Genomic DNA, 19,514 nt, shown 5'->3' on the forward strand with positions numbered 1-19,514 from the left:
AAACCAGCCTATTGGAGATAGCAACCACTAACTGAGGGGAGAGTTATGAAAGGGATAGTAAGAACTAACTAGTCATGCAAGTTCTCAAGGTGCATTAGTTCAAGTTAGAGACACTTCCTGCGAGTGTACATCTGGAAATGGCTCTTGCTCTACCAAGCACAACTCTTACTACCTATTAGGTACCAGAGGCTTCCAACTATACATAGATCTTCAGAGAAGCCCTGTCTTCAAAGAACAAGGCAAGTCATTCTATTCCTCGTTCACCTCCACCACATCAATGGAGTAACACCCACTTTTAGCACATTACTGGAATACTTGGAAACAGATTGGGAATGGAACAGACAGCCTGGTCCCTTGGTTTACAACTGAACACAGTTTTATTGTGGTGGTGTGTCAGGAACCATCATCATTTCTGCTTTTCCAAAAGCACTGCTGAGGCGTTTGAGGGGTACTGGTAAAACTGAGTATTTTATTCAAATTTAGCATGCAACAGTAGGGTAGCAAGGTAACATCCTTGTACTTCTGGTTCTGTTGTTCAGTTGGCCAGTCACTAATGCCATATGTCACCCCCACAAGCACGTTGGCTCACATTTAGGGCTGAGAGGAGGCTTTTCACTGAGACAGTGGTGCTAGCTATCACTTCCTAACTTACACATCCACTGAGTGTTATGGTTCAGAGGCAATTTACCAAACCTAGGTCAGCAATTGCTTTACTACCTCCCATACAGGTTGAGTAACAGCATAGCTTTAGTCCAACACGTTGAGCTGTACCCTGCAAAGCTTGTTCTGGTAAATGCAGGATTACTTTGTGTGAACACTGAAATGAGAAGTACTAACAGATCTGGTTAAAGTCTGAAGTACCCCATCAGAAAGGAGACACCCATGAATCTTTAAAACAGCCACAGTTAGACTTGTTAATGGGCATCAAGTTAGACAGGAGTTTGAGGTCCAGAACCAAGGTGATGCTGTGCTGTTTTCAACCGCAACAGTGGCACTTGAGGGGCAAATGAAAGTAGAGATTGAATAGAGTCTAGGAATTTGGCTGCACACCAAGCTGTCAAACTTCCTGCTGAGAGAGTGAGGATAGGGCCAAGTAATGCTAGAAGTAAGGGCTCAAGTGTTTAGCCCAGGTGCTGCAGTGCACTCCTTGTATAGTGATTCATCTGGTCTATGCCCTTACTGCTGGTTAGCGGGGACAGACTGAGTGTCCATGAGATGGGCTTACAGCTTACGTGGTCATCAACTGCTCTGAAAGTAAGTGCACAGCTGCTTTGAAAGTCAAGCCAAGGATGTTTAAATCCATGGTTTTTCCTTGTATTTGGATGGTTGAATTCCAAGGCACAGAGGCTTCACTCTGGCAGGCACGCATCTTTTAAGATCTTAAGCAGACGCTATTTGTACTAAGTGGAGTGAATCAGACCAGAGCAAAGGACTGGTTTCCAGAATTTGGCTTTACTTTGCAGTACAGAAATCATTTGAGCCTTTTCAAGAGACATCAGAAGCAGAGGCTCTGTCATATCAATACTGCAGTGCAATATTGGTCCATCCAAAAAGCCACATGGGGTACAGAAAATACTTTCACATCATGCCTGCTTTGTAATTTGTTCTCTCAATTTTATTAGATTGACACACAAAGGAACCTTAGGCACAGTTGTCCCAACTGATGTAAACAGTTTTAGAAGCTTAAGGGTGGGTTAGGTTCTGTGCCTAAAACTATGCCAACATTTGCTGCTACAATAGATGTGGGCTTTGTCCATAATACAACTTGCCACAAAGTTAAGATTGATGGGAAAGACTTTAGGGATGCTGTCCACAATAATGGAGTGCTCAGTTTAGCGTTTTCTTGGTATCAGGTCTGAATGGCATCTGTCAAATTCACGGATGCACCAGAAGCACATAATTGGGAAATGGGTTTACAAATGATTAAAAACACAAAGGTAACCGGTCAATGAGTTATTTCAGTTTGCACCAAAGTCTAGGTCTGCAAAAAAAAAGTTCAGTAGTCTGCTGTTTGCTTATAAGGTTAGTGAACAGTTAAATCAGTGTCAGTAATTAGCCAGATTCTGGACAGCAGCCCTGCTAGAATGAAATTAACACATGATACCCAAAAGGGGAGCATTTACCAGTGCAGTACTCTTCAGTCTCTCAGAGATGTGATTACAAAAGCAGGCCTTACAATATTGAGTTTCATACAGTGTTCATTAAAGTTCCTTATATTCATATTAGCCGATTTAATTTCTCCTAATTAGACATTACTTCATTACTGCTGCTCCTGCTCCCCATAGATATCATTTTTCTTGCGTTTCATCTCTTCAAAATCGAACTCTGATCCCATCATCCTCTTATAAATATCTTTGATGTCATCACACGTCGTCTCAAAGTGAGTGGTAGCATCGTAGGTACGAGAAATAAAGATCTGGAAAATAAGTTTTCAGGCTTAGTGTTTGGAGATTCTCCCCTTACATGGGCACACCAGTTTGATTGTTTGCCATTTCATACTAACCTGGCTTTCGGTTCCCAAGTCAGTTGGTGCAAACAGATCGCTGATGCTAACAAACCTATGAGAGAAGACATTTTTCAGAATGCTTAAATGTTCCCCAGCGCCTCAATGAAAGGTGAACGAATACAGGAGCCAGGTAATTTGCAATATGATCAAATGCCAAAGCCCCAGGGCAAGAAGCACACGTGAGGAGGTTTTGGTGCTAGGACAGAGCATTGGAGCAGTTGTCTTGGGGGTGAAGGAGTAGGCCGAGTAGGTATTCCAATGACAGATATATCCACTCCCATGGGAGTGGATGTATCTACGGGCCTTCCAGCCTCCCTCATCTGCCCCATGACCTCTCAAGATCAGAATACAACCAAAAGACACCCAGATCTGTCTGTGTGTGTGGCAAGTAATCGTTAACTAGTCCCCGGGCTAGTTTAGTAATCACGAACGCATATGAGCCGCTAGATTGCTGATGCAAGGTGGAAAGCTTACTTCTGTTCAATGGGCTCCAAGAGATCTAAGGCAGGTTTGATTTCTCTCTCTGGATCTCCTGTTTCCACAGTAGTGCTAACAATGGCTATGTACTTCCCCTGCGCTGCCACGTTGTGTGCAGAAGAGATCATGCAAACGTAGATATCTAGAAAAACATTACAGGAATGAGATTTCATCTACACCACATGCCAATTGAGAAGAGCTAGGGAGACGCTGGCAGTGACTTTGGATGTGAGCTGACTCACCCATCCAGCTGCACACATAGCTGGGCCATGGGGATGTGCATTCACATTTCTGTTTCCCTCTTTTTCCTCCTAGAACTTGTTGCATTTGAACCTTGTCTGAGATCTAGTTTTAGTTTGTTGGGACAAGGATTTACATGTAATTCAGACCTCTACGTACATCAAGCCCTTGGCCTCAGCATACAGTGGGATTTTATATGAAAACCCCTAATTTCAAGGAGTTTACACACCCAGTATTGAGATCTCTGGCCACACAAACCCCCATCAGCTGATTGCACTAGGAACAGAATTCAGCCCTCTGCCTCCACTGCTTGAGTAAAGACAGACAGTAACTGACAGCAGTAAGAGAAGAGGTGGCCCTTCTCATGAGGCCAATCAACGGAGTTGCAAACTGGGCAGATCCAACCACTTCCAGTACCGGGCAGCTATTTATAAGCCAGTACATCACAACCCTTCAAGAAAGTGTCAGGCATAAAAGAGCGTTTCCAGATCCAAGCTGAATTAGAAGCAGCAAGTTTCACATTCTGGCTCATGCCCGTGCCCAGTATTGGACTGCAACCACTTGGATGCTTTGGATTCAGACAAGGGATTTGAATACGAAAGGCCCCCTAGGTTTGCGGCCTAAATCAGTCTGAAATACAAACTTCACCTAAACCTTTTAGTTTCTCATGTAGCTCTACTGGCACTTGGTGCTTCAGATACAGAGGTCCCTGCCTAGATTATGGGAGGGCAGCAAGCAGCTCAAACTTGGGTCCATAAAGCACTTCGACATCTTATGCATGCTGGGGAGAGTGATGGGCTTTGCATGCCTAAATGATACCATTACCTGCAGAAACAGCCAACAGCTGTTTTCTTCAGGAACCAATCCTGCTTCCACAATGGAAAGGACTAGAAACTAGTGTGTGGGAGAAGGAGTCCAGGAATTACTGCCACATGATGCTGAGACAACACGGAACAAGCGTGGAGAGTGCACATTGCCTCAGACAGCAAAGCAGTGCAAAATTAGAGAAGAAGCTGAACTGAACACGAGTCAGGGATCTCAACTGCATAATGTACCCACTTCATTAAAGCTGAACATGTGCAGCCATGTTAGTATTCTCTTCCCCCCAGTAAGAAATACCAAATTTGACAAGTGTAGGATCAGGAAGGGAGCTATACCAAGACACTGAGGACCCCAAGAAGCAGCACATGTGCAAGCCATTAAAAAGGAAGGTGATCATGTTCTTTGGGAGGGTGGCTTCCTGAAGTGGTTTTTATTATGAATTGTTTAAATGTTTTCCTTGATGATTGATAAAGTTCTTTACTTCACAGAAGCCTAAGACTTTCATTTGGCCCAGTGGAGGCAAGTCCACTTAGTATGGATTTAATGAGCATGCCAACTTAAGTGCAGACAGTCTATAGCAACACCCACTTATACACTGACATGCTAAGCATTTAACAGCCACTATTGCCCACACACCTGATTTCCGGTTGACCTGATTCTGTGGAATGATGATCTGGCAGGAATTGGCATCATTTGTGTTCTTGATTGGGTGGTTTAACATACAGATTACTCGAATCACTAGGCCAACTTTTGTTACACGATCTGGGACGTAACTGGGATCACAGATGAGTTGTTTGCAGCGAGCAACCTGCCAAGGATGGACAAAGTACAAACTTAAATTCCTCAACTGGAAGAAAAGTTTTCCCAGATGTTCTCAAGCACAGAGTAGCCTCTTAGCATCGCTAGTCAGAACTGATGAGATGCACTGCTGCTGACCAGCAACAAAAACAAAACTATTTTAGATTTAGTTCCGTGAGGTGGTTGTTTCTAGTAGATTAGCCTGACAGTTTAGTGCAGTATCAGATTTTCACAGCAGAGAAGTAAATGCTTAGAGCAATGAAGCCTCCAGTATTATGAAACATTCCATTTAGGAGCTATTTTCCTTGTGTCATAGGTTTGTATTCCACCTTCAGCAGATCTGGATTTTCCACCATCAGCTCTAGACCATAGTTTTGTACATGTCGTCATCAATACAAGTCATTATCTGCAACTTTACAAGCAGACACTTACATTTTTCTACACTTTTGAGCTATATGCATGAACTATTGAAAGGTTAGAAGTTAATACATGCTGCAAAGTTTGGTTTCCTTAATCCAGACGTTTATTAAGTGTAACTTTGCATTTATATTGTGCAATCTTATGGATGTATCAATAGTAAGAATGTAGGGACATTGAACAAGAATTGCCCCATCAGCATCAGAGGGATTAAGGTTATAAATGCATGTGTCCAGTCAGTGAGGCCATCTGGAGATTTGGAAACATTATATGAGCACAAGTTAGATATTTGCTATATACAGCATCCATCATTTGTAGAGTTTTATTTGGATTCATCCTGGTATGAACAACTGTGCCTTTTTTTCATGATTTGAAGATTAAGAGGCATCTGTATTATAGAGATGGTTAGCAAGTGAGAAATTCAACTCGCCCTGTAAAACTGCAAGCAAACCGGCAGATGAGTAAAGTGTATTTAGAGCTTCCATCAGATATGGGCAAGTAGATTTTCTGCTTGGGCTGGCAAATTCTGATAGTTGTGCAAGGCTGATTTAATTGTGTATCTGGGGAAACAGTAAGAAAATTCAGTGCCAGAAATATACAAGCAACTAATGCATCTTAAGGACAAGTCAAGGACAGGCAGAGTCAATTGTATGTTTAGGTTAGATGCACTGACAGCTGCAAGGAAAGGTGTCTCGTTTTGATTGAACGGTCTCCTCAGCTTTCAAGGAAAACAACAATCCTGACATACATCCAGAGTTAAGGTTTAGGATAAAATCCCTCTGAAGTTATTTTCTAAGTCTACTTCAAGTAACACAGGACATTCACCCGTTTAGATTTTCTTACTGTCTTTTTACCACATCACTCTGGTGGCACAGCTTTGGGAGCTTAAAAGCAATTTTAAGATTGAATCAAAAATCCCAATGAGTTTACAATCTGATGGCTCAACCTAGTTTGTGCATGTACCAAACCAAGCCTGAGTTACTCAGACTCTACACTTGCTTTTGTGTTAATGCCGATTGAGGAGGAGGTCTCGAACAGCAAATATCTGAGAAAATAATCCAAAGCATTACTGTACCTCTCCTTCAGATTTCACACCAATGACTTTGCCATTTTCTATCACAATCTCTTCAATTGGCTTGTTCAGCATGTAGGTGCCTCCGTAAATAGCACTTAGCCTACAAGAGTAAGGACGCTTTAGCATAATGAAGCCTCATGTTTGCTACAGCCTTCTTATAGCACATTGTTACCAGAAGCTCAGTCGCCTCCAGTGTATGCAGCTGCCTGCTAAGGCAGAGTAAATGAACAGTTTCCTGGTCTCCGGAAAGAGTCAGAGCCAGGAGGGTTTGAAGAAAAATCCCCTTCACCCCCACCCCACCTCGCCCAGTGAACACATGCCCTGCCCAAGTCTAGGTAACTTGGACTATTCCTCAGTAGGCCATTTAAATGGTCCGTGAACCTTTAGTTTGGAGTCAGAAGTGTCTTATTCCTGTAACTCAAGAATCTGGGGTCATAGTTTTACTGCCTAGGATACCACTAAGAATATAGTTCAGTAACTTAGATACTTGCTCCCAAATATCCATTTTACAATTAACTTTTAAGAGCAGTTGCAGTTCTAGCCAAGACAGGCATCTTATTGTAGCAACTGCTTATTTCAAATATTAAGAGGAGAGGCCAATATGTGGTAACTTAAGCAACAAGTTTTGAAATTGCATGGGAATTACTGAAAGCAGAGACTTAACACGTCCAGTCACTACTTACTTCTTTGATTAAGAGTCAAGGACTGTCAGCTTAAGGCCAAAGGAGGAGGCTGGAGTGAACTGTCAAGACACCAGCCAATACTTGGGACTAGTCAAAGCCGTTATTCACATCTGCTGACTGGTGTAAATCAGCTACTTGATGGCCAAGTAACTCAAATAGGCTTCAAGCCACTAATAACTCCAAGATCTGCAGCATTCAGGCAACTGTTCTGTGGTGGAAAAGCCAAGTCTATTCAAAAAAGCTGGATACTGTTTCAGCTTTAAGATTTGGACTTTGAACAAATTCTACTCGGCCTATACAGATCTCCCTGTCAGATCTCCCTTGTCAGAGAAAGGTTTAGTAATTCTGAAAACCAGCCAGCAGGCCTCAGTTATGAAGAAGCTGGAGTGTGATTCCACATAAAACACTGGCACATTTGAAGTAGAAATGCTAGTCACTGCATTTTACTGTAGTTTCCAGTTTGTTTTTTTTAAAAAAGAAAAAAAAAAACCAAGACCCACACCTCCCAAAGGCAGCTTAGTCAGTTTCTGTAGTATTTCAGATGCCCTGCTAACTGCTAAGTTAAGCCAATATTAACAACCTCTGCTTTAGCTCACCTCTGACACTAAACAATTAGCATAGACCATGGCTCAACTCTGCAGAAAAGTTTAGTTTGAAAGACCTTCCCCTTTCAAGTCAGTTTAGTTAACCTGGGGCCAGAGAACTAATATGTGACCCACTAGACACTTCACCCCCTGAGAAACACCTGGCCCCCATCCACACTGCTTATTCAAGTACCATCCTGCCCTCCTGCAGAAGCACTGCCCTTCCCAGCTCCTGGCTGATGCTGCCCATCCCACACAGTGGGATTTACCTAGAGACAAGAGGGAAGCTAAAGAAAATGCTGTTTAATAGTTAAAAGGTTCTCAGCAGAGTCTGTGCATTAGATTCTAACAGAATCCTCAAATACACTTGACGCATTTGAGACAAGTTATTCACACCACCACAACCCAGTCCTCACCTTGCAAATCCCTGGGGCAGCTCTCCAAGGCCATAGAGGGGATAAAGATATGGGCTTTTACCATATCTAGCCAGAGACTCGCTGTAAAGTTTAATCCTGTTGATTGTTTCTTGGCATGGCTGATCTAGGTAGCTGCAAAAAGAGAATCAAGACTGTAAAATGCATGTGGTGAAATGAGTTGCGATTTACTCAGACCCAAGATGGCCTTGGATTAGGTTGTGCTTTAAGAATTCACATTCACCCCCCCCCCATGAAGATATGCTCCCCATGCTTCCCCCGACTCCACTGCTTCCCCTTAAAGGCTTATCCTTCAGAAGAGCTCTCAGTCAGGCTGAAAGGGAAGAGAACACTTTATTCAGTGTACAATTGGAGAACTCATTTAGGCTTTAAGTACCTCTGGAGGATATTTCTGCTTGTGAAAGAAACCCAATCAGTACTGAAGACCCAGCGTTTAAAGGCTCCATTCCAACAAGCAGCACTCAAGGATGCTGCATGAGATTTACTTCAAGAAAGGTACATTTGTGGCTAATGGACATGGTCCATTACTCTGAAGGATTATCTCCCAACTCACTGGCCACTAGATTACTTTGGGAAAAGCCAGTGAATAGCAAACACTTACTCATCAGTTCTGTAGAGTGCAAGGGCATGGCCTGTGAAGTCTATGACATCTTGGCCCAGGTCAAACTTTTTATACACCTCTCTCATGGTGGTCTTCTTGGGATCAACACCTTCAAAAGTCCGGGGGTCATTTTCATCAAAGTTGGCAACACACACTAAGAATTTCCTGAATCGGCGTTTCTCAAACAAGCCCATTAAACCTACAACACCAAAAGAAAGGGTCAGATCAGAGGTTAGAAGTGAGGAATGAGTTACTTTGAAGGTCCTTTCAAAGTAAGCTTTCCTCCAGTTCCATGGCAAAGACCATGGAGTATTACAACAGAGATGAAAGGCTTTGTTTAACCCCAGACAGCAAAAGTTTACACTTTAATCTTTCCCTAAGGTACCCCTAAGTTAACTGTGCCCGAGTATGAAGTAACCATTCAGGCTACAGAGGCCAAAAATCCAGCTAAGCATGGAAAACCAGTTTGCTTAATACTGGCAGCTGCCATAGTAACTGACTATTAAGAGCTTGGAAGATGTGCCAGACACTACCCAGAGGCAGGAAGAATGACAGCCACACCCAGAGAGTTCAGAGACAACCTACATGTGGCCTGGCTTCCACTACTTCCAGTCACTGGAAGAGGGGAGGGAACTGACCCTGACCATGGTCAGTGAGCTTTTTTGGATCAGCCTCAGACTAGCAGAAGTCTGTGTTAAGCTCTATTACCCTCTAGCTAAGGGAGAAGGAGCTCTCCCCCCTATCCAATTCATTGGGAACCAGACACCCTCTTCTACAGCATTTGGCTCCTCCCCAAAAGGCTAGCAACTGTATATGTCGTTGCCAGCTTTCCTCAAATTGAAGACATGAAGCAGACGTGATCATTCCACTGCTGTTCTAAGCAAAAGCAAAAGGTAATCACTGTCAACAGATAGCAATGCTGAACTAGACTGAGCAGCTGCAGATTTAGGCAGACATTTCATTGGTTGCTTTCAGTTCACGTTTGAGAATTCTTTACAACAACTTTAAGGAACTTAATGGCTTAGTTCCCCATACTTGCCAGAGTTGGCTATGTAATGCTGGTCCGTGTAAACAACTGTAGCAACTACATGGATAGGACAGCAAGTGGGAGAGTCTTGCCCCATGATATATTATTCAGGTGTGTTCCACAACAGAAATGCACAAGGACCCTGTATATGATTACAAGTTACTAGACGGTCACTTTTTTTGCAATGGGTACAAAAGGAACTAAAAGGGCTACCTAAATAACTCTTCCTCAGTTTATGCATCTTGCCTGCTTAATGTCATTTAAGAGTCTGAGTGCAGACATTACAAAGTTAGGTCAACCCAGCTACCTCGCTTGGGGGTGAGAAAAAACTCCTCAGAGATGAAGTTAAGCCACCTAAGCCCCAGTGTTCACACTGTCAGGTCAACAGAAGAGTTCTTCCCTGGACCTAGCTACTGCCTCTTGAAGAGATGCATGTACTACAGCAGTGCAAGACCACTCCCAGTGCTGTAGTGTCTACACTAAAGTGCTCCAGCTATGCCATTTCTAGTGTACACATACCTAAAGACTCTAAAGTGCCGAGAGATGGCATTGCTACTGAGCAAGAAGTCAAATACACCAATTTCCTGGAGTCTCAGGATTTTACATGTCAGTGAACCTGAAAAAGTTAAATAGGAACTTGAAGCAGGGGAATGCCACAGAAAACTTATAGAAGGCCAATTAATCAGAACAAGAGACTAGCCACAAAGGGCTGATTTGATAGGGTCACTAAGGGATACAGTTTTGCCTCTGGACCTGTTCTCTCTGGTTTCCTAACAGCCAGGTCTGCTACTGACAAAGAGGTCTCCCCTGTATCATGCATGATATGTGCATCTGGAGAGCACATGCAGCGTCCTCCGTGGCACATTCAGAGCCTCCCCCAGCTTGTCGTCAGGAAGGTTATTAATTCACCTGTGAAAGATTCTGGGCTGTCTTGTTCCTCTGGAGAGGGTATTACTAGAGCCCTGCATGGATACAAAAATTTGTATCCACATCCGATCCACATAAATTGTCTACAGATATTGCAGATTTGCAGGGCTCTACTGACAGCTCCACAGGTCACCACACAACAGTGACACAAGGCTTTGCCAAACTCCCAACCACCGCCCACTTCTCCCCAGAGACCTCCCATAGCACACTCATGCTTCCTTCTCCGCTATTGGGGGGGGAGCCTACATCCTGGGCCCTCACGTGCAGCGCCACCCACCCAATGAGGGGTTTGGACACCGCCATGCAGCAGCAGCAGCTCTAACACATAGTGTGCTTGACTCACTGCACAGGAGTGCACGGTCACACTCCCTTCTGGGAGTAGTATTTTATCACCTCCGTCTGAACAAACTGGAGAGACTACAACTCCCAGAATGCCCAGCAGGCAATTGCTGCAGTGTGATTCAGAGAGTGGAGCTGCAGCCCCAGAGCTGGGTGACCGTCACTCTGTTCTGGTGAGTGTGCTGCAGAGCCCTGCGCGGATACAAAATTTGTATCTGCATTGGAGCTGTGGTCAGCAAAAATGGTCTGTGGATATCTTTGGATTTTCCAGGCTCTAGGTATTATCTAGTACCCCAATTTTAATATTTGGAGCAGTGTTGGGAGTGCCTGACTTTGTCTTAGGCCATCCTAAAAAGCTGCACTGGACTGTGAATAATCACCAGCATACTACTTGGAGACAAAACTGTTCAGTCATTAGCCTTAACTGTTGCTAGCGGATTCCTAGTTTGTAGTAAAGGAATGAGAAAGTTCAGGTTTGCCAGGTGAAAAGTTATTTAACACATTCATATGAGGAGGAGAATTTTAACAGTTTGCCTACAATACAAGATAAGCAAGCATCTTTGTTCACAGTGAAGAAACTTGGAGATGGAAAGATTACAGCTACAAGGTAATAAGTCTATGGCAGAGTTTGGTCTGCTAGTCCTGTACTACAGGAGACCTTCTAGAGAGACCATCCCTCAGAGACCCAATAGGGGGCAGAGCATGTCAGACCCAGACTGAATATGTGGCATTATGACTTGGTGCATGAGGTTACACCACCACTCAAATTTGTTCCAGAGAGTCTTCAGTCAGGATCAGGTGGGGAGAAGGGATCAGAACAGGATGAGCATGGGTCCTAGTTCCCCAGGAGGCTCACCTTGCTCAGGTTCTGTGCAAAGCATCGCCCCCTGCATTTAGCCCTACTGACACTGGCCTCACACTTCACCCCAGATGTACTTCTGCCTCTGTCAGAGGATGTGAGCCAGGCCTGCTGAGCAGCAGCAGCTCTTGTGCACCCTGAGGGCTGCCCCTTCTATAGCTACCCAGCTGTGCCAAGAGATAGGCTCAGTGAGGCCAGGTCTTGTGCCTTCTGCAGGGAGCAGGGCTAGGACAGTGATCCTGGCAGTGCCAGCCCCCAGAGGGGCTTTGCCTCCCCCACCCCAGTTATGGCAGAATGGGGGGTATGCAGCCCCTGATGGAGGGTAACAGGCCCTACTGCCAACTCAACAGTTAATGAGTTACAAAACTGAAATTTAGGTCCTGCACCTGCCTGCAGCCACCTCTGGCTGAAAGGCACTTCTACACACACCTGCATTTGCCTATCATGGAAGGGCTGTGGATCAAATCTGAATGGCACTGCAACCCCACATACCAGACAGCATCCTTATAGCTACTATAAGGGGGAGGAGCTCCAAGCAAAAAAAAAAGAAAAAAAAGAAAAAAAAGTACTAAGGTGGGGTGCAATTCAAAGAAGGTTGAGAATCTGTCAGCCACACTGACCACATCTGGTGTTTCCAAATGAGAAATCTATTTCTTGCTGCAAAGTGAGCAGCTGAGGATGATTACTGTACTCAGGCATAGAATGCGCTACTGGAACAGATCACATTATAAACACCATTACTAATGCATATCATTACCTTGACACATTAATCAAATCTTGTTGCCCTTTTCTATAGCGTGGTTGCAGATGAACACATCCAGGAACGAGTCCCAGTTCATCCGAGACCTATGATGACCTTGGTACAACTCAAGTCACAGGAAATGTCAAATAATTAAGCTTACAGCTATGACCTCTCAGAAGGACACAAGCAATAGTACAGCAAAGTATAACAGCTTACTGGATGCCAGGGCTTCTGACTCAGTGGAAGGAACTTTGTAGATTTTTCCTCCCCTGTAGACAAAGCTTCCTTCAGTCACTTTGAAGTCTAGGTAGCGAGTGACTTCTGTGTAAAGCAGCATCTTTACCAACTGACCTGCAATTAAGAAGTTTCAACAGAAAAGTCAGCCCGCAGTCTGCAGCCAGGTGATCATTTACTCTGTGTATGAAGGACAGATGACTGTTTGTCTTTTTGCAGGGCCCCCATTATGACTGAAGTGTGCTTTTGCAGTTTAGGATGAGCTCCTGCAATGCTAGGAGCACTGCTCTGCCATAGCATTCCCACAGATTAGCACACACAAGGTAGAGGTTGCACAAATTATAGAGATTTATGAAAATGTTGACATTCTATTAGTTTTAGCCAGCTTACAGCTGTTTAACAACTTCCTTGGATACAAATTACGCACACTAAAGCATTGGTAAGTATACAAGAATATTACAACCACTGTCCCCACTCTATTAGTATCCCTGTCATTTATCATGGAGCCTGCTACACGTAGCAACGTTTAGACTTAAGTTTCAACTTTGTAAATAATGTTACATAGAATAGACTGTAGTAGCAGGGACAGGAGCTCTTGTCCATAAGAGCAGAGTATTAGTCAAGTATACAAACAAGTTAAACAAAGAAGCTGTTGTATGCAGTTGTAGTGTGGTCCCCTGCCCCTGTCCCTCCTGCTTCAGACCCCATGAATACATCCCTGGCAGGAAACAACATACTACTATCTAGCTCAGCGGCAGGCAGCCTATGGCACGTGTGCCGAATGCGGAACACAAGCTGATTTTCAGTGGCACATCCTGGACCCCAGCCGGCTGGCATACCAGCCCCCGGCCCACTGGCCCCAGCCTGGGGCAGTGAGGGGGGCAGACAAGGGCACGAGGGGGCACAGCTCAGCACCCCCACCCTTAAAAATTGTTCTAGCACCATTGTACTGGGATATTTTTAAGTCCTGGTCTGTTGCTTTGACATCACTATCGTGCCACATGGAAGAGCGCACTGTGTTTGATGTTGAGACTAGAATGTACATGCAAGAACTGGAATCAGAATTTTCTGACCGATTTCAAGATTTCCAGCAATTTGACCCAATGCTTTCTTTTCTAATTAAACCTGAAAAGTTCAATTAAAGTGACTTGGATTTGTCTGTATTTCAGTGGATGGGTGTTGAAGATTCCGAAATGCAGCTCATTCAGTTAAAAAGGTCAGAATTGTGGGCATCAAAGTTTGGAGATCTGCGGAGTGCACTTGAAGCTACCAAGAGAGATCACAGGGCCTCTATTCTGACCTGCTGGACATCCCTGCCAGTGAAATTTAACAGTTTGAAGAAAATTGTGTTTGCAATGCTTTCAGCATTTGGATCCACGTGCCTGTGTGAACAGGTATTTTCACATATGAAATCTGTCCCTCTCGGAGCCGGTTAACAACTGATCACTCAGAAGCCTGTGCAGCTTAAAGTATCCAAATATGTGCCAGACATTGGAAAACTCAACAAGGAAAAGCAAGGGCAAGGATCACACTAAACTGATATGATCTGCATTTTAATTTAATTTTAAATGAAGCTTCTTAAACATTTTAAAAACCTTATATAAAACTAAACTATTGTTGTATTTAAAGAAAATATTATAGATCTCTAGAAAGATATCTTCCAAAAATGTTAAAATGTATTACTGGCACACGAAACCTTAAATTAGAGTGAATAAATAAAGACTCAGCACACCATTTCTGAAAGGTTGCCGACCCCTGACCTAGCCTACTGACAGAAAAAGTCACATCCCTAATTGTTTTCATGTGGGTTAGTTGAGTTTAGAGTTCTGCACACGAAGTAGTCTCAACATAATGAGCTGTTCCAGAGCTATTACATTCAAGCTTTAGCTAGTTTTATGTAGTTATTGTCACTATGCAAAGACAAGTTTTATGCTTAGTAGTGTCTTATCCCTTACATACATTTCAGTGACAAAGTCACCAGAAGTAACACTGTCAGATTGAAAGTATAAGTTCTCAGGGACACCACCACAGGACAAGTTGTTGACTAGTCAACAAGGCAACCGCACCCTAAAAATTCTGCAGCTGCCAATGAAAGAGAGGAAGCCATCCCAGAACACTTAACAGCACCAATAAGCACTGAGAAGCAGGAAACCTCAGTACTACTGAAGTTGCCAGTGGTTATAAAGAAATTAGTTTTTGGAAAAGTTAGGAAGGGATCACTGGAGTCGAGAAGTATGCAAGCCATAGACTCTAACAGCTTGTGTCAGTGAACTCAATTTTCCCACCCAACACAATTGCAGTCACTGTTTCTTCCTACATTTTTTGAGGAGTACTGCAGCCAAATGGCATCCACTCTAGCTAAAAATTCAGAAACCTTGCTTTAGTAAGCACAGGGGTTTTAGAGTGTGTTTTTCCATAAAGTCCTCACAAGTCATGGCTCAACTTTCCCTGATTAATTAGTGTGCAAAACAGGTGTTAATTTGTCATCTACAGACTTTCCTCTCTTACACAGTAGGACAAGAATTTTCCAGTTGTGTTTTTAGGCTTCCTTTAGAGTAGCCCAGGACGCTACAGTGCATCTACTATGAGACAGATCTTCATGTGCAAGATCTCATTTGGAAAGACAGCTAGAACTGTGCACCTGTGTGACTTGCCATCAGAGGGTAGATGTGTATTACAAGTAATGAGAGCATGCTCTTGTATCTGGCTGGTTTGGATGAGCAGTATTTCAAGCCTTGGAGTAGATACTGCAATAAACCAGTCCTTAATTGTAGCTGTTAGAGTGACTGATTCATAGAAAGTTTACTAGCTTGGGATCTTTGGTTTGATTTAAGTTAAGTTACTTACCATTAGCCATAAGGAATTTTGGAATTAGGTCCACATTCCAGTCTCTTCCTCGGCCCATTGATTCTGGTGGAGATCCTGGTATGTTAAACCTTTTGTAAAGCTTTAGAAAAAGGATAAATGCTCTTATACAGTGGAGAAAACATGCACTATTCATTACATTAATGAATCTGCACGGTTACAAATAATCTCATCACAATACATGCTTATGCTCCCACAACATGCCAAAACTTCTTGTGCATTAGTCTATAGCCCGCCCTCCCGCTGCAAGCCTGTGGCCAGCCAGAATTTAGTTTGGTGGAAACTGGACTAATTGATGACATGTGCAAATCACGTCAAGCTATTGCTACTTTAGGTATAGCATCAGGTAGGCCTGCTTTCCTCAGTGTCTGATTTTCCTCTAATACAGAGCTCTTAAACTGGAGACAAGCTTGTCAGGTTTGTGACCTGCCGAACTGAAGTTGCAGTTGTATAATACTGCAAGAGTAATTTCACTCCACTGATCAAGTCTGTTGCCTCACTGAGCAGAAAGGCAAATATCCATATTTGTGAGACTGATTTTTAAAGCAAAAGTTTCCATGTGAATTAGTGTTTTGTCCATCTTGTATTGTAGGATTTATGCGTTGAGATTACTGAGATCGATTCCTACTAGAATATTAATAAGTGATTTGCAGCAACTGCAGCTTTGAGGCTAGGATGTTCAGAGAGCTTTGCAATCATCATGCGTAAGTGAGGTAAGCAATTAAGTCTATTCCAATCAGTGACTTTTGGATTAAAATGCATTAGTGCTTTTACTTTTGATCCTATTTGAGTGCTAGACGCCTTGACACATTGGCATAAAAATACAACAGTCATGTCACTCAGCGAGCAGGACAGCAATACAGAAGACAGCCATGTCATATCCACGACAGTCGAAACGAAGCTATTTTGGATCAACTTGTTTCTAGAGACATGTTTAAAAATACTAGCTATTAGCATGAACACTGAAAGATTACACGTGACATTGAATGAGCTGTCCTTATTGTTAAGCTCCCCAAGTGGTGTAGGAATAAGGACCAAAGGCTCTAAGACAGCATTTCTTTGTTTTAGGTGTTAGCTACATTTTTGGTCTCTTCCATGCTTGTACTAGCTGCACTCCTGGTAAGATGTGCAGTTAATCCTCCCTTTAGGAACAGGGGCAAGATTCAGTCTTCACTCAGGATGAGGATACTTAAAGAGTTAGAAGCAAGATCATGTAGGTACAGGAGTGAGTACAATACAGTGTATTATTCTAGGTACTTACATCCTCCAGTGGTGTTATGGACGCACTTTCACCTCCATAGTACGAGTTGCGATCCATGTGAAGGACCTTCTTTCCATTCACTGACATGATGCCAGAAAGGATGCATTCCTGTACAAATAAGAGGTTTTAAATGCAGGGAAAGAGTCCTTGGAGTATATAGCCACCACATGCCAGGAAGCTGTAGTTTTTGACAATGTGACCACCAGGCAGACATGAGGAATAGGCATCTTTTTAAGATGCTGTTAGAAAGAGTATATGCTGAAGTAGTTATTTTAGTACTTTTTAATTGCAAGACAACTTATAAGCAGCAAAAATTGAATAGATGCAAGCAACTCAAAATCCAATGTTGATTTAACAAGTCAATACAAGCCTGCTAGTCTTTAGCAGTTTTGTTTGTGATAAAAGCCATTGATGTCAAGTGTTTCAAAACAGCGGTTCTAGATATTCTGTCTGAGGTATCACCCCACGTTGTGAACATTTCTTTTTCAGAGTGAAGCTCGTCAGCCTGTTATACACAAGTAACTTTTGGCAGACTAGGAGCATACACAGAAATGTAGGGCTGGAAGGGCGCTCAATAGATCTCGTCCAGTTCTCTGCACTGAGGCAGGATTAAGTAATGTTACTAGACCATCCCTGACAGATGTTTAACTGCCTCCTAAAAATCTGCAGTGAAGTCTATTCCAGAGTTTAGCTATCCTTATAGTTAGAAATCTTTTCCTAATATCTAACACAAATTTTCCCTGCTGCAGATTAGCATGTCCACTGAAGGTAGAACAAGTAGTAGTCGTCTCCACTTTCCCCATCAAGTTAGAAGGAAAGCAGTGCCTGGCATCAGTGTTGGCATGGACTGTAGAAGACCCAAGCTGTGTTACCATTTTGCTGAGCTTTGTTCAAAACGGAAGCTATGGTGGCTCTCACATTAAGCTTTGGGAAGTGCATGTGTGTCAAGACAGGAAAGCTGGCTGTTGTGGGGCTACAGGTTACAACCAGTTTAAAGATGCCCATCTTATGGGGAGATGCAGCTGCTGTTATATCAGCACTAGAAGTGCTAGCCAAGCCTTGAAGGACTCAAGGCCTTGATATTTCCTTAGTAAGCTTCAGTTAAAACTGGTTTCAGAGTAACAGCCATGTTAGTCTGTATTCGCAAAAAGAAAAGGAGTACTTGTGGCACCTTAGAGACTAACCAATTTATTTGAGCATAAGCTTTCGTGAGCTACAGCTCACTTCATCGGATGCATACTGTGGAAAAGTTAAAACTGAAGGTTTATTTTGCCATGTTTCTGTTCAAGCGGAGTGATGTGCAGAAGAGCATATGAACACACACCACAGTTCTTCTGAATTTGACTTAACACAATTTTTATACTGCTGCTGCTGGCGCCCTTTAAGAATAGAGATGTTATTGAACATTAGACCTAGGAATCCACTAGTCATTTAACACTGACCCAGTTGTGGCCCTTTTTCCCCATTCACATGTTTGAAGTTAGAACACATTTACATTGGCCCTGTAGAGAAACAGCTGAAGTGATAGCCCGAGCACATAAATGAAACTGGATTCTTTTCCAAGCTGAAAAGTCCCAGTCTTCTTAAACTCTCCTCATATGGAAGCTGTTCCACACCCCTAATCATTTCTGTTGCCCTTTTCCATACCTTTTCTAATTCCAATATATCTTTGAGATGGGCGACGACATTTGCATGAAGTATTCAAGATGTGGGCGTATCATGGATTTATGCAGAGGCAATAGGATACTTTGTGTCTTATTATCTATCCCTTTCTTAATGAGGCCCAACATTGTTTTGCTTTTTTGACTGCCACTGCACATTGAGTGGATGTTTTCAAAAAACTATCCACAATGACTCCAAGATCTCATTCTTGAGTGGTAAGAGCTAATTTAGATCCCATTATTTTATATGTATAGTTGGGATTATGTTTTCCAACATGCACTACTTTGCATTTATCAACATTGAATTTCATCTGTTTCCCAGTCACCCAGTTTTAAGAGATCCTTTTGTAGCTCTTTGCAGCCTTGCTGGGTCTTAACTATCTAGTTTTGTACCATCTGCAAATTTTGCCACCTCACCATTTACCCCTTTTTCCAGTTAATTTATGAATATGTTAAATAGGACTGGGCCCAGTACAGATCCCTGGGGGACACCACTATTTACCTCTCTCCGTTGTGAAGACTGACCATTTATTCCTACCCTTTGTTTCCTATCTTTTAACAAGTTACCAATCCATGAGAGGACCTTCCCTCTTATCCCAGGACAGCTTGCAGAGTGAGGTGGTAGTTCTCCACATTCAGTCCTTGACTTCTACATCCACTGTCAGAGGCATCAATAGTGATGCTAAGTCTTTTGGCCATGCCTAATAGCTACCAGCTGTTAGCGTTCCTCTGCCACCCTATTTGACCTGGAGCTGGATATGCTAACATCCATCCTTAAGACATTCAGATGTCAAAAGTTGCCCTCTAGAATGGCCAAGGGTTTAGTTTACTTCTTTAGTGAAACTAATGCTTCTTCTACCAACTTCCTGAAAATCTGCAGCATGCAGCTGTCGGCGAAAAGCCATCATATCTAGCCATGCTCTTTCACCAACATTCACCACATGTTGTGGTTAGTTTGCTAT

General features: G+C 43.0%; 1 protein-coding gene across 1 annotated transcript in view; it reads right to left on the reverse strand.

Moving 5' to 3' along the window:
* Window positions 1-1,433: 1,433 nt before the first annotated feature.
* Window positions 1,434-19,514, reverse strand: part of GDI2 (GDP dissociation inhibitor 2) — a 32,303-nt gene continuing 14,222 nt past the window's right edge. The window contains exons 2-11 of the mRNA XM_077837310.1: window positions 16,892-16,999; window positions 15,613-15,712; window positions 12,748-12,882; window positions 8,638-8,836; window positions 8,019-8,150; window positions 6,336-6,435; window positions 4,682-4,853; window positions 2,981-3,125; window positions 2,504-2,558; window positions 1,434-2,416 (exon numbers count right to left, since the gene is read on the reverse strand). Of these exons, the coding sequence (XP_077693436.1) occupies window positions 2,261-2,416; window positions 2,504-2,558; window positions 2,981-3,125; window positions 4,682-4,853; window positions 6,336-6,435; window positions 8,019-8,150; window positions 8,638-8,836; window positions 12,748-12,882; window positions 15,613-15,712; window positions 16,892-16,999 (1,302 nt within the window). The 3' untranslated portion in view covers window positions 1,434-2,260. The remainder of the gene's footprint in view (window positions 2,417-2,503; window positions 2,559-2,980; window positions 3,126-4,681; window positions 4,854-6,335; window positions 6,436-8,018; window positions 8,151-8,637; window positions 8,837-12,747; window positions 12,883-15,612; window positions 15,713-16,891; window positions 17,000-19,514) is intronic.

This window comes from Eretmochelys imbricata, chromosome 1 (assembly GCF_965152235.1).
Source record: "Eretmochelys imbricata isolate rEreImb1 chromosome 1, rEreImb1.hap1, whole genome shotgun sequence".
Lineage (NCBI taxonomy): Eukaryota > Metazoa > Chordata > Testudines > Cheloniidae > Eretmochelys > Eretmochelys imbricata.